The 18,936-nt window shown below is 39.6% G+C and overlaps 1 protein-coding gene across 2 annotated transcripts in view; it reads left to right on the forward strand.

The window, feature by feature from the left end:
- NTNG1 (netrin G1) overlaps positions 1-18,936 on the forward strand; it is a 369,085-nt gene that overhangs the window by 262,930 nt on the left and 87,219 nt on the right. For both annotated transcript variants that reach the window (XM_013962581.2, XM_018045837.1), the window contains exon 4: positions 13,658-13,830. In XM_013962581.2, the coding sequence (XP_013818035.2) occupies positions 13,658-13,830 (173 nt within the window). The remainder of the gene's footprint in view (positions 1-13,657; positions 13,831-18,936) is intronic.

Here is an 18,936-nt window from a genome sequence, read left to right on the forward strand (position 1 = left end):
AAAACTGAAGGCTTTGCTAGGTGCATTCTTCTCTATTGGATATTATTTTATTTCTCCGAAAAAGGAGAATTAGAAGAAAGCTATTTCCCCCAATTTTCCATACCATCCATGGGAATCTAATTCAATTTTCTCTCAAATTTTGTAGTTAAAAGTATAGAGTACAGTTGCTATAGTGTATTCTTTTGCACAGATTTGACTTTTATTTCTAGTTATAAAGCTATTTATTCAGTCTGATCATTTTTAATCAGACTCTAATGTAACCATTTGAAGAAATAAGACCTTTGTAAGTGGATAAGTATACACGTTTCAGAGATCTGAAAATCTTACCTGACAATCCAACCTGATGAAGGAATCCTGCAGTGTCAGATGGCTTACAGCTCTACAGAAGAACCTTACTGAACTCTGGCTTTGCAGAGCACAGAACTTAAGATTTTTCCTGTCCTACTTTTCTTTTGTCCCAATTAATCCAAGAGAAAGAGGAGAATTATATTTTTTTAATGCAAGGAAATATGTAACACATTATCATAGTATAGCTCACATCAGGGACTTCCCAGGTGGTACTAGTGGTAAAGAATCCACCTGCCAATGCAGGAGACATAAGAGATGCGATTTTGACCCTTGAGTCGGGACGATCCCCTGGAGAGGCCATGGCGATCCGCTCCGTTATTCTTGCCTGGAGAATCCTATGGACAGAGGAGCCCGGCCGGCTACAGACTATGGGGTCGCAAAGAGTCAGACACAATGGAAAAACTCGGCATGCACACAATTCAGGTCAAATTGGAATTTAAAAGATAGATGAAAAAAAATTCACTTATGTGGTTCTATAAAGAAAGAAGAAATCTAATGTAACTGGTTACTATAAACCACAGAATGGGTGAACACAACTTGAATACATCAAAAATATTTAGAATTGGTTTTTAGATCAGGAGTATATTCAGTTTCCCAAAATAAAGAGGCTGTCTTTTAAACAAGGAGTGGCATATTTTCTGTGCACAGGAGGACATGGGCAGGTTGGTGGCTGGGGACACACACAGTGTGTGAGGACATCATGAGGCCTTGATTTCCTCCTAGCCTCCTGCATGCCTGTCCTTAAACAGAACTTCCATTCTTAGGATTGCAAAGCTTTAAGTCCCTCTAGTTTTTCACTCTTTACCCTAGACAAACAATAGGAGGAAGGGGCAAAGAAAAAGGATCAAAAAGCCAAAGGAATGATTCCATTCAAGCTGTCCTTTTTAAAAAGTTTTCCTGAACACCCTACATAATAATATCTAGACACGTATTATTGGTCAGAACTACATAATTTGGCCAACTTCAGAGGAAGAGCAGCCTGCAAAATACATATGTTAGTTTTCTCACATGTTTTATAGAGGAAGGGAATGCAAAGAACTTTTAGATAGCTATGAATTTGCCATACCTGCCTATAAAAATAGCTATAATAATAGCCAACATGTATTGAATATTTACTATCTACTACAATCTGTGATATACACTTAACATGAGCTGTTTCATTTAATAGTCGTAAAAATCTTGTAGTTACTAATACTGGTCCATATTATAGATGTGGAAACTGACACTCAGTTGGGGACTACAGCTAGGACTAGAACCCAGGCCCTTAGCATCCAGAGTCCAAGCTCTTAATACCATGTTTCCCTGTCTGTCTTATAAAATCTGGTTCTCTGAACATTGGTTATTTATATTTCTGGGATTGGAGACCCCTAGATATTTTTTTTTCCTAAAAAGAATTAGAATGGTTGACTATGTACATATTAAGCATCTAAGATCATCTATAATTGCTAATTGGTCTTGGATTAGTTGAGTTTTAGTTTAACTAGCTCTCTACCTGCCAGTCTTCAGATTGATTGGTTGTGCAGAGGAGAGTGGCAGTCTGGATTGTAATGATTATCTTGTTATGTCTTTTATCCTTCAGCACATCTTGTCTAACCAGATTTCTCTTGGGTGTAGTTAACAGGTCACAGAGCATCATCATATACCCATTCCAAGCTCAGACAATGTATTATCTCAAGTTTATAAGCACTTACTTTCATTTTATAGTCATGGTACTCTAGTCTCCCTCGCAAGCTTTAGAAATAGAAGTGGGCTATTTTTAATACTATCTAAAAGAAACAGCATTTAAGTGAATCATGTAATCTGATCTTCACTATGGATAAGTTTAGGGTATCAAGTAAGGTTTAAATGGATTTTTTAGAGGGTATTAAAAATGCCATAAGAAGGTTTTCCAGTTCTTGTTTCATCAATTTTTGGACCAAATCATTAAGATACCAGAGTTAATGAAAACCTGATCGGTATCTCAGTTTTTATTGTACACTCCCAGAGAAAACTGTATGACAGTACATTTCTCTGCTTCAAAAATCAGTTTGCAAAAATAATTAATTCTTCCAAGAACAAAAGTTAGGAAGTGGAGGTCTCATCGATGGAGGGCCATACTAGGAATTCAGTATACAGTATTGTGAAAAGAATGAGCTTAAGAGCCATATGGAAACCTGCCCTCTGGATTTGCAGGTGGCTTCCCAGGGTCCTAACACCCCTCCTTTCATCTGTGTTTTTCATGTAATACAGGAAGCCAAACACAAGTTGAATATTCAGCCTCTTTGTTAGTCTGTTAGTGTGTCGCTGCTTTCAAAAAATTATAAACCTGTTGGGCTTCTCCAGTGGCTCAGTGGTAAAGAATCTGCCTGCAGTGTAGGAGCTGCAGGAGAGGCAGGTTCAATCCCTGGGTTGGGGAGATCCCCTGAAGAAGGAAATTGCACCCAATTCCAGCATTCTTGCCTGGAAAATCCCATGGACAGAGTCTGGTGGGCTACAGTCCATGGGACCCCAGACAGTTGGACACAACTGAGGCAACTTAGCACTCATGCAAGCAGATTTCTGCTTCATGTGGAACTCTGACTATCGTGTAGCTCATAAAAACACATCTTCTGAAAACGTTTTTGCTTACCAGTGATAAGTAGCATCAAACACTAGATTTTATTTGTGGAGGAATAGGTAGTTGAATGCTGGAAAGTTTGGAGCCCTCTCTTTCATAGTGGGATTAGGGTCAGACCAGCCCCATTTGATATTTGAAGATCTAGCATTTGAGATAAGATTGTGATTAAAAATACATGTAATAATAGTAGTAGCTTATATTTAGTAAGTGCTTATTGCATATGAGTTGCTGTTTTCAGATATAGTTTAAAATTGTGTGTAAGATTCTCAAGTAGTGCCTTAAACAAAGCAGAAGTTTATTTCTCTCTCCCTGCAGTTGGAAGGTAGATGCCCCAGAGCTGGGATGGTGGCTCTGTTCTACATACCCACCTTGATTCACATTCCTCTGACTGCAGGGGATGTTGTTTGAGAGACCTAGTCCACTACCAAAGTTGATGAGATCTGAGATGGCTTAATATCTTGTACCTGTTCCAGGAACTAAATGAGAAATGGGAGTGGGGTGCAGACACAACAGGAGTATCATAGACACCATTCCTATAGTGTGCCATTGGCTGGCCACTCTTAGCTAAAGAAAATGCTGGGAAATGTAGTCTTAATGTCTGTGACCATATGCCTAGATAAAACTGTTCTGGTGTGGAAAAAGAAAGATCAATGAGCAGTTTCTGGCTCATCACAGTGTATCATTCAATCCTCCTAGCAACCACTAAGATAGGTATTTTACTAACCTCAATGTATAGAGGAGTAAAATGAGCTTAAGACTTTGTGCTGGAGCAGGAAATGGCAACCCATTCCAGTATTCTTGCCTAGGAAATCCTGTGAACAGAGGAGCCCAGTGGGCTATAACCCACGGGGTCGCAGAGTCAGACACGACTTCGCAACTAAACAACAAAGGTTCCTGCTAATGCCAGAATACCTAACCCCAGAGCCCAAACTCTTATCCACTGTTTTCTGTCATCTCTCTTAGATAAATACACTATTTCACTTAGTTAATCTTTTTCATTTGTTTAATGCACGATTTAGTGGGTGTTAGTGTATTCAAAAAGTTGAGTAGCCAACTATCGAATTCCAGAGCATGACACTCAGGGCCCTGCTCTTTAGCAGTCATTCCCTGTTCAGTCCTCTCCCCAGCTCCAGCTAATCACTTGTCTGCTTTCGGTCTGTACAGCCTTGCCTTTTCTGGGTATTTCACATAAAGGAAAACTTCCTATATGGCCTTTTGTGTCTGGCTTCTTTGGTTTAGCATAATGTTTTCAAGGTTATCCATGTTGTAGCATGTTCCAGTACTTTATCACTTTGGTTTTTTCTACTGTATTGTTATCTGCATCTTTATTCATTCATCAGTTGATAAGCATTTGGGTTGTTTCCACTTTGGGCTATTATGAATAATGCTGCTAGGAGCATTTCTGTACAGGTTTTTATATGGATATGTTTTCAGTTCTCTTAGGTAAATATCTAGGAACAGAATTGTTGGGTGATATGGTGACTTTACGTTTACTTTTTGAAGAACTGCCAGACTGTTTTCAAAGTGACTGCACAATTTTACAGTCCTACCAGCAATACATGAGGGTTCTAATTTCTCCGCATCATTGCCAACATCTGCTGCTATCCATCTTTTTAAATTGCCATCATCCTAGTGGATGTGAAGTGGTATCTCATTGTGATATAATTTGCATTTTTCTAATGACTAATGATGTTGTACATTTTTTATGTGTTTACTGGTACTTTCTGGCCATTTGCATGTATCTTTTTGGAGAAATATCTATTAGATCCTTCATCCATTTTCTAACCTATAAAAGTTTATATTTAATATATAACCCTTTTATGTTCAGCTTGTGACTACAGCTAGAACCTTTGTGCTAGTCAGATTTAGGCCAGACATTTCCAAACAATATGGTGGAAGACAGAAGGTGTGCATAAGGATCACCCCCACTATTTTAGTTTTCTTATTTGGCAGGACTTTGACACACTGGTGAGCTCAGTAGTCCTTTTCAACTTTTACTGTGCACATAAATCACCTAGAGATCTAGCTAAAATCCAGATTCTTATTCCATAAGCCTGGGAGAGACCTGAGATTTTAACAAGCCCTCGGGGTGATCCCAGAGCTGCTGGTCCACAGACCATATCTTGAGTAGCAAGTGTTAGAGAATAAGTATCAGTATTGCTGCTTAGAACCTTGAGTCTAATTCTCCTCTGAACCAGTTTGCTTTGTTCTTCTTTGAATAAAGTTATATCCTTGAAAGAGCCCAGTTTTTGGAATTGACTCTTGGCACCACTTAACCAGCAGTGTGTTTCTTTGAGAAAGTTACTTTACTGTTCAGCTATGCTTTCTACATCTGAAATCACAGATAGTTATGACTCCTGAAAGTGATGAGGATAATGTGAAATAACATACATAAGTCATGTATTTTATTTGTATAGTGGGCCTTGGTAAGTGTTGATTTTTTTTTTTCCACCTGCCTTTAAGATAGGTACTGTACCACTGTTTGTTTAGTACAGATACTTCCTTATCAATGTAGAGACAACGCAGGGTTACCACCCTTCTTCCCTATATTGCTGTGATTAGAGTGTTCAGTCTTTGTGGCCTGTCGATAGTCTGTGTATGTTTCATCTTCTTTAGTCAACAGGTTGCATGTTCTTGGAGATCAGGACTCTGAGTTGTCTTTTTTTTTTGAATCCATGAGACCTTTTACAATGTTATCTGGAGAAATATGTTATTAATTAAAGCTTATGGAGGGCTTCCCTGGTGGCTCAGAGATAAAGAATCGCCTGCAATGCAGGAGACACGCTTTTGATTCCTGTTTTGGGAAGATCCCCTGGAGAAGGAATGGCAACCTATTCCAGTGTTCTTGCCTCGGAAATACCAGGGACAGAGGAACCTGGAAAGCTACAGTCCATGGGGTTGCAAAGAGTCTGATACAACTTAGCAACTAAACCACCATCGCCACCAAAACTTATGGAATGAATCAGCTCATCCAGTAGTAGTAGTAACAGTAGAAATTTTAAAAAATGAAATTAACATTTGTTATATCTTTCTTAAAACTATGCATGGGTTATCTCATTCAGCTGCCAAAACTGTTCTTTGAAGCACATTCATTTATTGTCCCTGAGGCAGCTGAAGCCTGGCCGTACTTAGAAAGACTGCATGCCTTCTCTAATGGCTGCTAAGAGCTGAGTTCTGGAGGCTAGCTGTGCATGGTTCAAATTTCTGCTCTAGATCCAACTACCTGGGAGACTTGAATTTCTTATCTCTCAATATTCAAATGCATTGTCTATAATTATTAATAGTGCCAATTCCATGGGATTATTTTAAAGTTTGTATGAAGAAATGTGTGAAATATGCAAAAAGTACTTAGCACAGTGTCAGGTGCTTGGACGCATTTAGTCAAGGTTAGCTCTGTTTATTCCTTTGTTAAGTCACTCATGTAAGCCTCACAGCAAGTAAGTGGCAGAGGCAGAATTTGAACCCAGGCCATCTGATTCAAGTGTCATAACTCATAATCTCTAGGTCATTTTGCTGAGACTCTTCTATTTCAAATAATATATTGAAGTAGAAATAAAAAATTCATGTGTTGAAGTGAAAAGAGAAAGGTCAAGGGGCTGCAGAGGGAGAAAAAGTATGTGAGGCATTTTATAATTTATCACCTTCTGAAAAAGACATCTCTGACTCTGATATTTGTGCTAACTCATTTTCTACAAGTATTTGTGTAGCTAGTGCTTGTCGAAGGCAAAGCCAGGCAAACCAGATTCAGGTCTTGTATTGACAAAAGTTTATGCCCTTTGAGAGGGGTCTTATTAAGGAAAAACCTTCATTAATTAAAAAATTTAATGATATCTTATTTGTGAAAATAATATATAAGCATGTGACCACATGGCCACATTGTTAGGGTCCCTCTCAAGGTTGTGGAAGGGGCCCCTGATGCTTAAACTTCGTTTACTCAGAATGAATCCTCCTGTGGCATTAAAGTAGCCAAACAGCATTTTTGTTTTTTGTTTCACAGAGCCTCAGTTTTAAACTTCTTTGTCTTGGTACCTTTATTTGAAACACTTCTAATAGATTATATGTGCAGACCTCTAACTCACAGGAAACTCTGGGGGATAGCATGCTTCCCAGAATAAATATATTAAGTTATAAAAAAGAAAACAAAATACAGGCAGACTCTATGAGCTTTTCATACCTACTGGCAGGTGGCACAGATCTAAATGTTGGAGCCTTTTTATAAGCAAGATTAAATTGACTCATGACAGCTGGTCACTAAAATACAGGAAATGCAGACCTGATTGAAAGCAAGAACATACTGGTTTTCATTAAGTTTGCATCACAGAATAGAGCTCACTTTTTTTTTGTTTTTAAAAGTCTGTCTTTGCAATGCCCTTATTTGACAGTATATGCAGTTTGTCACTCACACACAAGCGGATCTTTGAGGTACAAGCAAGTCAGTTTGTTCCATCTGCAGTGTCCTGGTATGCATTCTATACGTGTAAACAGAATCAGTGAATAGGCTCAGCTCTCCAGAACATCAGATACCTGAATGCTAGCAAAGCCTGTTAGGTCTCCATTTGTACATTTCCTCCCCCACCTGAAGTGAAGGCAGACGTGGCAGCTGGATGGCCATGGAAATGGATGATGAATCTGTCAGAGACGAGTGGATATCGTGGAAGTCTGCCTTCCACCCTATCACAAGGCTGGAGGTCATAACACCAGGAATTGAGAGCAATCTCCTAGCATTGTGAAGTGCATTTTTTTTTTCTGTTGGAGGAAAAGCCACTCTAGCAAGGGCTCTAAATAAAGGAGTTTAGTATCTGATTGGAATGGAATGATGAGAATAAACTGAGCTGTGGAAACTGAAAGGGAGCCATTTCCAAATATAGGCCAATGTCGTGATGCCTCAGCGTCCACTTCAACAAGCTCAGCCCCGGCACAGCAGTTGACACAGTGACTGAAGGAGGACAGCCCAGGAACTCATCTCAGTCAGCAGATTTACTGAGCACCCAGGTAGTGCTCTGCCAGACTTCAGCTGAACCACGGTGGCCATCCTTACAGGAAGGAGTTGAAGCTAAAAGATGCCCATTCCAGAAAAATGATGCTACACAAATGCTCCTTGAAGTCGTTTTTTCTCTTCTCTAAGTTGAATTCTTCTCATGGGTCCTTAGGCAGTTTTTCCCCCTGATAGTCTTGTGTTAGCTTTCAGACATGTGCCAAATCATGTGGAGTTCAGATTAAATTAAATTGAGCTTATAAGTTCTCACCAGTTTTACAAAGTTCCTTTGCCCAATATAAGGTTAGTTGTGAAAACCAGTGTTGAAGGCAATTTTCAGCACACATCTTAGAGGGTTTGATTTAGTACAATGCTTATTAATTCTCTATTTTTAGTCCGTTGCTGTATTCATCGTAGTAGAACAGGCACATGAGGTTCCTGCCTTCAGAAAGCTTGGTTGTTGAATAGTCACCTGGTGTTTATTTGTTTATTTGTCAGATATTTTGTAAACACTTATTGCATGCCAAGTAACTTGACTCATGCTAGGACTGTTGCAATAGATAAGGCAAATATACTATTGCTCCCAGGAGCTTAAACTCCAGTCAGAGTGACAGAACGATAAACAATTACAATGCAGCCTAAGTCTAGAGCAGAGATGGAGTGGACTTCAGCATGTGACTAGCCTTGCCTTGTGTGTAGGAGCAAGGCTCAGAGAAGCAGTCTTTAACCAGCAGATGGTTTTTGAAATGCCACCGAGGGTCCAGAATTGAGATTTCCAAGTTGACATCTGAATAGTAAAAATTATGCAGGTAAAAGAGGTAGGGGTATGTTCTAGCCAGATGGAACAGCTTAAAAGTTTACCTGAAGGCAAAGTTTGAAGAACTAATTGTAGAATTGGTAAGTGGTGCAGATAAGAATAGAGAAGGAACACAGGATAGCTTTCAAAGGGACTGGTAGGCCATGTTAAAGATCTTGGACTCTATTCTGAGAATAAACGAAACTCTTTCAATGGTTCTAAGCCAAAGTGACCCAGATATTTTTGTGTAAATGAGTGTTTGACTATTGTGATGAGATTGGGCTGAAAGAGGAGTGTGAGTGGAGGCAGTAAGTTGTCTTTAGAAGCCATTGGGATAAACCAGATGAACGATGATGGTGCTGTCAACAGGGAAGTGACCATGGCTGGAACTGTGTATATTTTGAGAGTTATCATAAAAGAGGAGGAATATCAGAACTGGGTGAGATGGAGTAAGGACGGATTAGATGTGACAGGAAAGGAGTGAGAGCGGAGGCTCTTCACCAGCTGATAGGAGGTGATGCAAGACACTGAGGCTGAAAACACACAGGAAAGAGTAGGAGGTGGTGGTGGTTCAGTCGCTCAGTTGTGTCTGACTCTTTGTGACCCCGTGGACTGCAGCACACCAGGCTTCCCCGTCCTTCCCTATCTCCTGGAGTTTGTTCAGACTCATGTCCATTGGGTCGATGATGCCATCCAACCATCTCATCATCTGCCTCTGCCTACTCCTCATGCCCTCAATCTTTCCCACCATCAGAGTCTTTTCCAATGAGTCAGTCACTTCTTCGCATCAGGTGGTCAAAGTATTGGAGCTTCAGCATCAATGAATATTCAGAACTGATTACCTTTAGGATTAACTGGTTTGATCTCCTTGCAATCCAAAGGACGCTCAAGAGTCTTCTCCAGCACCACAATTTGAAATCATCAGTTCTTCGGTGCTCAGCCTTCCGTGTGATCCAACTCTCACATCTGTACATGACGACTGGAAACACCATAGCTTTGACTAGATGGACCTTTGTCAGCAAAGTAATGTCTCAGCTTTTCAATATGCTGTCTAGGTTTGTCATAGCTTTTCTTCCAAGGAGCAAGAGTCTTTTCATTTCATAGCTCCAGTCACCATCCACAGCGATTTTGGAGCACAAGAAAATAAAGTCTGTCGTTGTTTCCATTTTTTCCTCATCTGTTTGCCATGAAGTGATGGGACCACATGCTGTGCTCTTAGTTTTTTGAATGTTGAAGTTTAAGCCAGCTTTTTCACTCTCATCTTTCACCTATGTTGGGAAGCAAAGCCAAATAATTCCATTTTGGATATGCTGAGATTGACATGCCCAGGAGAGAGAGATGCATGATTGAGATTACAATACCAGGGGCTTATCAATATGTTAATCAGATAATCTTTACCTAGTGATAATGGAAGGAGAGAGTTCTGCGGATTCCTATCGATAACAGAGGATTTGATTCTCCTAAAACGTTTCCAAATGTTTGAGTTTATTTTGCCTATGTTTACTTTTCTCTAGGAAAAAAATGATGAAAATCTGCTTTAAAGTGCCTATAAATCAAAAGTAGTTAAGGACTACGGAGGAAATTGAAGGGACAACCTAGATAAGAGTGCCCAAGGAGAGTCACATAGGCTGACTGTGCTGGTACAGAACCCAAAGAATAGTGTATAAAGAGAACAACAGAAGAGGGTTCTGAAAATGACCATGAGAATCCAGTGGAGAGAGAGTGTCAGGGGAAAAGGGAGTGGTCCCGCAAAGTCAAATCCTCATAAGAGGTAAGATAAGGCAAGGAAAAATATACATTGGATTTTCACCTAGAGATTATGGGTGATCTTGGCAAGAGAGGCTCTGGTTGGTTGGAAACAGTTATTGAGTGGGAAAAAGGAAAATGAGATGGCAAGTGTAGAAAACTCAAGAGGAAAGAGAGTGCTAAAGTCATAGCTAGAAAAGGCTAGAATACAAGGTGGATTTTTTTTTTTTTCCTTAAGATGGGAGAGATGCAATGAATAAAAGTTCTAAAAGCAGAAAGAGCCTTAAATAACAACCAACAAGCAAACACACAGAAACATTTAAGGGAATCAGAAGCTTAAAGATCCGGTGTCTACAGTGGGTGGGCTAGATATCAGGAAAGAGTTATGACTAGGGTTAAGCCTTGAATGATTAACAAGTTTTTGGACAGGTGAAGATGAACCATTAATTGAAAGAAATCTGGAAAAAAATAAGACTAAATATTCATCTATTCTTCTTTCACTTCCTTTTGTTATTCAAATAGTATTTTCTCAGCAAATATAAAGTCTTTAGAATAGAAATTGCTTCTGACTCAGAGAGTAACTACCAGTATAAAAGTATTAGCAGCTACAAGATATATAATCCAGTTTACAATTACTACTTGCATTGCTGGTCTTCACACATGAAACTAGTATATTCTTTGGGGTCACATTGTTCATTACCTCATTTGGAATTTTTAACACCAGATAGGGTGCTAAATCAATGTAAGCTGGTGCTTCTATCACTTAGGTTTCTAACATATTCCATATTTATAAACAGAGCCATAAATAAAGGTGCTAATGGAGAAGCAAAAAGATTACTTAATAAGCAACTTAGCACAAGTAACTCCCTGCCTATAGGAGATTTTTATAAGACCTAGCTCATAATTAAATACTGTCTATTTCACTTAACTGAATCTTTTCTCTTTTTGAAAGATTGGAAGAATGTTAATTTTAAAGATTTTACTTATGTGTTGATGATGAATCAGTTCAGTTCAGTTCAGTCGCTCAGTCGTGTCCGACTCTTTGCGACCCCATGAACCACAGCACGCCAGGCCTCCCTGTCCATCACCAACTCCCAGAGTCCACCCAAACCCACGTCCATAGAGTCCATGATACCATCCAACCATCTCATCCTCTGTCGTCCCCTGATGCTGAATAGCTATCGTTTAAATAGTAGCCTTTCAGGTTATTATAATATATACAATATATATATTATATCTATACAGAGGGCAGAGTGTAGTTACAGGTACTACGAATTGTAGTAGATACTGAGGAAGCCAAGACTAGGTCTTACCCAGGGAGGTTTGCATTGGTGGCCATTGCTTTAGGAGCTATACCTTTTAGTTAGAGGGGAGCTTGACAGCTCTCAGGAATAATCTTAGCTATTCCTTTGCTTCCTTGCCGTAAATATGGATCAGTATTCCAAACAGACCATCAGTGCACAAGAAAGAAGGTTAGATATTGCTGTACAGACATCATGGCTTCCCAGGTAGCTCAGTGGTAAAGAATCTGCCTGCCAGACATGGGTTTGATCCCTGGGTTGGGAAGATTCCCCTGGAGGAGGAAATGGCAACCCACTCCAGTGTTCTCACCTGAGAAGTCCCATGGACAGAGCAGCCTGTTGGGCTAAAGCCCATCGGGTCCCAAAGAGTCAGACATGACTTAATGACACACATACATGCATATGTACAGACATTATAGAGACCAACAGCAGTTGTTAAAGTATCGTATTTTCTTGCCTAAGAAAGAGTATTGTTACTTTCCCCAATTCATGACTTCTGCCAAAAAAGGAACCAAATATCTTTGTGAAATTTGACTTTATATTTTTGTCCTCATCCCTGGAAAAGATAAGACTAGTTTAAAGATGCATACACACACACGTGTTTTCAGGTCCTAACCCTGACAAATCTTGGCTCTTTATTCCCCAGGTCTGTGTGTCCACGTTCTTTCCTTTGTATGGACACTTCTCTTCCCATATACGTTGTTCTGACCTCTGGTCATAGACATTCTGTCAACCTGGGTTTAACTTGTCCAGAGGGTGCAGCTTGTGTTTTGTATGTTATAGTTTATAACCTGCTGCCTCAACAAATATCAAGTCTGACTTTGCAATTTTATAGTCAGAGACTTTGAATGTGGGAATGTATTTTTGTGAAAACTGCATATTCCATTGTTGCCTCTCATATATCACAGTTTTATTCACGGCACCAAAGGGAAGACTTTGGCTAATGACCTCAAACCCCTGCCACACATAACTTTTTCTAGTGTTCTAAGCACTTATTTTTTTTTTTCCTGAGTCATTTGACCCATTTATGTGAGACCTTTGTGATTATTTTACATGAGTAGGAAATCTGAGGGCTTCCCTGGTGGCTCAGATGGTAAAGAATCCGCCTGCAGTGCTGAAAACCCGGGTCCTATACCTGGGTTAGGAAGATCCCCTGAAGGAGGACATGGCAACCCTCTCCAGTATTCTTGCCTGAAGAATCCCCATGAACAGAGGAGCCTAGAAGGCTACAGTCCATGGGGCCCCAAAGAATTGGACATGACTGAGCGACTAAGCACGGTACACAGGAAATCTGAGGATTACTCAGGTTGGGTAGAGGCCCTGGTGGAAAAACTCTCTGCCTGAGAATGTCATTTTATAGCCCCAAATGAAAACATCTGATTATAAACTATTGGGATTTATAAAATAAATCTGAATAGTAAATTGTCTCAGTGGTTATATTTCTTTTTAAACAAAGAATTGTCCTTCTGGTTTAAGGAAAAACAGAAGGTGACATTGTTCTTCAAACCCAAATGTATTGTTGTAGATTTGATAATAGCACAGAAAAGCCTCAGATTAGTGGCAGTACTTTTCATATCTTTTGGGAAACCCTTGATTTCTGAGTACAGTTGTCTTAGGGGAGCCTCAGGCCCCACTGAACTGACTGGTATTAGGATTCCGCAAAGTGTGGTATGAGGTCAGGCTGTATCATAACCCCCCACATCCACCCTCAAAGACACTTGTTAAAAAGATTCTGAGGGTCGGGCCTATAAATCTACATTTTAGCAAGCCTTTAGGTAGCACTCAAGCACTGCCAACTCTGAGAACCACAACTCTAGGAGATAGTTGGGTAAAGCCTCAGTGATCTCCAAGATCAATTTGACTTAACAATGAACTCTTGTCTTTCCTCTGCCTAGGTGCAAATGTAATCTCCATGCCACTGTGTGTGTGTATGACAACAGCAAATTGACCTGTGAATGTGAGCACAACACTACAGGTCCAGACTGTGGGAAATGCAAGAAGAATTATCAGGGCCGACCTTGGAGTCCAGGCTCGTACCTCCCCATCCCCAAAGGCACTGCAAATACCTGTGAGTAACTTTTGCTTGGTAACACCGTATTCTCTGCACGAAGAGCTGAGAGTTCCTCTCAATTTCACTTGCAATTGTGCTTGCGCTCCTTTTCTAGCAGTCTCATTCCTCTTCAAAATGCAGCCGAAACTTGACTCCCTATTTTGCCACTTGTAAGCACATTTCAGCACTTGGATCATCTGCTAAATTCAGTCTTCCAACACTGACATCAGTGTGTTGGGAAATGATGTAAAACCACAGAAGAAATTTTGTCTAAATGGATGAAACAGCTTTTTTTTTTCCTTCCCCAAATTAATTTCTAAATTATTAGTGAGTTCTAAACGAACAAAGGCATTCAAAAATCTGAACTCTGGCTTAATTTTAACCATAAACAACTTCCAGAAATTCTCTACATGTTTATAATCCCATTTCCCATACTGGGCAACCTAAGAGATGCTTTAAAAGATGTCTAAAAGATGCTTCCTTCTCTATATTTAGCTACAGCCTAACTTTCTCCAGTGAAATGGTTGGCTTTTTCCAAATTCCAACAGTTGAGGTCATGCCTGGCATGTGTCCTGTTAGGAGAGGCCACCTTTTGATAAAGACTATGACTGTAGAGCTGCAGGGACCACAATAAGAAAAAGAATGTGTGTGTGCATCTGAAAAGAGCGCAGGCATTATCTGTGTTCACAGGAACCATGAGAGATGCCCTGTTACCATTCATGTGGGTGCTCCTCTGAAATCCACGAACCTCCCGAGGAAGACATGTTCTGACACACTCAAGGAGAGAAGTGATTACTTCGAGAATAAACTGCCCAATTCCATGCATGGACCAATTAACCACCCACAAAAGCCCAAGGTTTGACCTCTTTTAAAAGTAGAAAAGGGTGAGGTTGAGAATGCATCCATTCAAGTGAGAACAGAAGCACCAAAACAGTGAGCAGAGGGAGGATAAGCTGAAAAGCCACCAGCTCTGTCTAAGGCTACCAAGGTTACCAGGCACTTCAAAGCAGCACCTGTGAGAAACCGAAACCTAAAAGCTAATATCATAGGAACCAGGACCTTATCAAGTTAAGTGTAAGAGTAATGGACCAAGTAACAAGCCATAAAGAATGGGGGCATAAAATTATGATAAAATTTTTATGAAGCAGAGAAGAAAATCCTTCAAAGGTTAAAAAAGCACCTCTTTGTGAGGGTATTCAGTTTCTTTCTGCGTTAAAGAAAAAACCTGACAGTCTAGCTCCTAAAATTAATACATAAAGCTCTGTTGAGAAGAAATGTTGCATTTTTTTTCAAGGTGGCTTTACTAATGGAAACTCTGTGGGGTTTCCTCAAATGCTGAGAGCCATCAGTTCAGTTCAGTTCAGTCGCTCAGGCATGTCCGACTCTTTGAAACCCCATGGACTGCAGCACGTCAAGCTCCCCTGTCCATCACCAACTCCTGGAGCTTACTCAAACTCATGCCCATAGAGTTGGTGATGCCATCCAACCATCTCATCCTCTGTCATCCCCATCTCCTCCCCCCTTCAACCTTTCCAGGCATCAGGGTCTTTTCCAATGAGTGGCTCTTCACATCAAAAATATTGGAGCTTCAGCTTTAGCAGTGGTTCTTCCAATGAATATTCAAGGTTGATTTGCTTGAGGATTGACTAGTTTGATCTCCTTGCTGTCCAAGGGACTCTCAGGAGTCTTCTCCAGCACCACAGTTTGAAATTCTTTGGCAATTCTTTGGCACTCTACCTTCTTTACAGTCCAACTCTCACATCCATACATGACTACTGGAAAAACCATAGCTTTGACTAAATAGACCTTGTCGGCAAAGTGATGTCTTTGCTTTTTAATACTCTGTCTTCTTTAGTGGGACAGAAAGGAAGAGAACAATGTTCAAAACACTTTCTGGCATTCTGGCTCATCCTCAGGGATGAGCAGCTTGTCAAGGCTTCTAGAAAGGCAGCTGGGATAGACTGCTGTTGAAGGCATTGGCTTTTTTATAACACAGCCCTGTTTTTTCCTACCCCTAACTGTGTTTCAAAGTCTTGCTTATTTCAAGATATTTCACTGGAAATACCTTCTGTGTCAGCTAAACTTTTTCAGTGTAATGAATTTCTTGTTATAGTCTCCATGGAAATGACTTATATACCCCTAATATTTTGCCTATTGCAGACCAGTTCACCCAGGTCAAAGAAGTGCAGCCTCTTTCAGTTTGCCTTGTGGATTCTATTGTCTATCCATCCCTTAGCTTTTACTGACCTTCTCTAGACTTTTCCCCATCTCTGTTAAAATAGGAAGATGACAGATGGACACAATGGCCAAGGAGGTTCAATTCCATTTTTCGACTCCCAAAATAGCAGAAGCTAGCTTAAAGATTTTAAGACAATCTGCAATGGTCCAGTCTTGCAATGGTCCAGTCTTGCAATGAAAAGAACCGCTTTAAACAAAATCTCTGCCACATCAGACTGCTAGCAAGTATCCAAGGATGAAAGTAAGCAACTTAGTGGTTTAGTACACGGGTTCCGGGATCAAATACTAGTTTGTGCATTCACTAGCTGTGTAACCTTGAAAAAGTAAAGTATTAACCTCTCCAGCACTTGGTTGCCCATCTGTAATGTGAGGATAATAATAGTTTTTACCTCATAGGGATTTTGAGAGAAGTGAATAAGCTAATGCATGTGATGTGGTTGGCATAACACCTGTCACAAAATAAGTGTTCAAAAATAATTTATTTTTAAGATTTTCTTCATAAGGCAGACGTATCAGTTATTTGAAAATTTTAATTGTTATAAAACATATTTCTTGACATCAATATTAAGTGTGTCCTAATTTCCAACCGCTTTTTCTTTTTAAGTCTTAAAACGCTATATTAACCCCAGATTCCTTTATTGTCTGGGTTAGCATCATCCACTCCATTTCTCATATGATAAGATTTTCAAGTCTCGTACCCGGAAGTCCTTTTTTGTCAGTGTGGAAGTTTAAGCCAGACACAGGACTTCTAGCACTGCGTTGTGATTTTCACGTCATGTTGGCTTTTTCTTACACACACGCACACACTCACCACATGCATGCACATACACATATACATGACTGTAGCCGGTACAAACCAGTTCTCAAGAGGAACACTTAGGATATGCTGCATTTTAATACAAGAATACAGAACCTAAGAAGTAGAATGGAATGGTTACAGTCTCTGATTCCTCAACACCAACTCTTCAGTAACCTAGAAATAACACTCATATTGGATAATCTCTGGATTTAGCAGAATCTCAAGCAGCCAGGATTATTTTTGAACAGGAAGATCAGTACCTGCCCACTCTTAGCATAAAAACTAGGAGAGCTTCATCACATCAGGAAATTTTAAGATCTCCCTGCAAAGACTCTCAGCCTATCACTCAGAAGATCCTTTAACTGAGACCTTGCTGGAATCCTAGGCTTGGAAGTTGTAAATTCTGGAGCAACTCCAAGGTCATTTTTGTATGGAGTTTATAGAGCCAGGAGAGAAGAATATAGAGCTCCAGCCCTCTAAAATACTACCATCCAATCATTTTTCATTATAATAGACTCAGCAGAGGCAAAAATAATGACTCTTATGATAATATTTCTATTCATTGTGCTTTTAGAAGACTCACTATGCTTTCTTAGTTCTTTAAAGCCATATGTACATATTATGTGTATCAATATATTTCATATTTTTCTACAAAGCTTATGTTTTATCTGTAAGACATCTTTCTTTCTCCCTATTGATCTTCATTCTATTTTTAATAGAATTCTATTTTGAATGTCCTTTCAATTTCATTTGTCTTCCAAGTAGATAGAAAATCTGCCCAACTTCATGCTTAATCATGATTATCTCGATTCTCCTTGTCCAGCTCATGAGTGAAATTCTAATCCCTACATACAGATGCGGAAAACTTAATTAACCTTTGGGAACCATAATTTCAAAAAAGATTATATTATCTACACCTCTGATTGCCAAACTGTGTCTTATGACCTTTAAAAGAATTCCATGGCTCAAAAATTTTGGAAAATTCTGTACATTTTACTGACTCTTAGATATTCACATTGTGTGTGTGTGCTTAGTTACTCAGTCATGTGCTCTTCTTTGCAACCCCATGGACTGTAGCCCACCAGGCTCCTCTGTCCATGGGATTCTCCAGGCAAGAATACTAGAAGGGGTTGCCATTTTCTCCTCCAGGGGATCTTCCTGACCCAGGGATCAAACCCACATCTCATGCTTGGCAGGCAAGTTTTTTTTTACCACTGAGCCACCAGGGAAGCCCTAGGTATTCACATTATCTCATTAAAAAATTTGAGCATCCAAAATAATGTATTTTATCCTATGTTTTCCCTTAAAAACTTTCTATGAAACACTCTTTTGGGGACATGCCACTCTAAATAATTTCCTCAGTTTACTGATAGAAATGTCATGGAGACAGACAGAAAGCCCAGCTAGTTCAGCTGTATTCAGTCTTTTACTTTCCTCTTACCTACACGGTCTTTGAAGAATTTCAAAGAAAGAAAATTAAATTGGTCTGACATTGACATTATTTGTTTGTTCAGAAATCCAACCTGAATTGTTATACAATACCGAGGGCTCCTCTGAGTGATGGAAAGTAATTTGATGAGAGTTCTGTTATTTTCTCTGGTATTAAATTTGCATTGACCAATTTATATTTTCCCAAGTGTACACATGTGTGTCATTATCCAGACGATTTCCTAAGTGCTTTTCATGCATTAGTTCATCTCAAACTCACAACAGTTTTGTAACGTAGATGCTACTATTTTCATATTCTAGATGTGGAGTCTGATCAATACGAAGGAAAAGTATCTTTTTTAACATTTAGCTACCTAGTCAAAATGAGAAGGAAAATTTGAACCAAGTATGTCTTGACCCCAAATACTGTACATCTCACTATATTGCTTCTCAGGTTAAAGTTAAATGACTTTCTGTGTCCTTCCCTGGCATGTAGATTCCATTTGACACCTGTCTGAACAATTCAGTCTTCTCTAACCTGCTGTCTCTCATGTTTATTCCTATATTGTTGCTTTGTATTTCTTTGCCTTCAAAGACTCCCCTTCTACTCTTGCTTTAAATTTTCATGCTCCCCACCCCTGCTTCTTCTCAGTCTACAG

Source organism: Capra hircus, chromosome 3, assembly GCF_001704415.2.
Source record: "Capra hircus breed San Clemente chromosome 3, ASM170441v1, whole genome shotgun sequence".
Taxonomy (NCBI): domain Eukaryota; kingdom Metazoa; phylum Chordata; class Mammalia; order Artiodactyla; family Bovidae; genus Capra; species Capra hircus.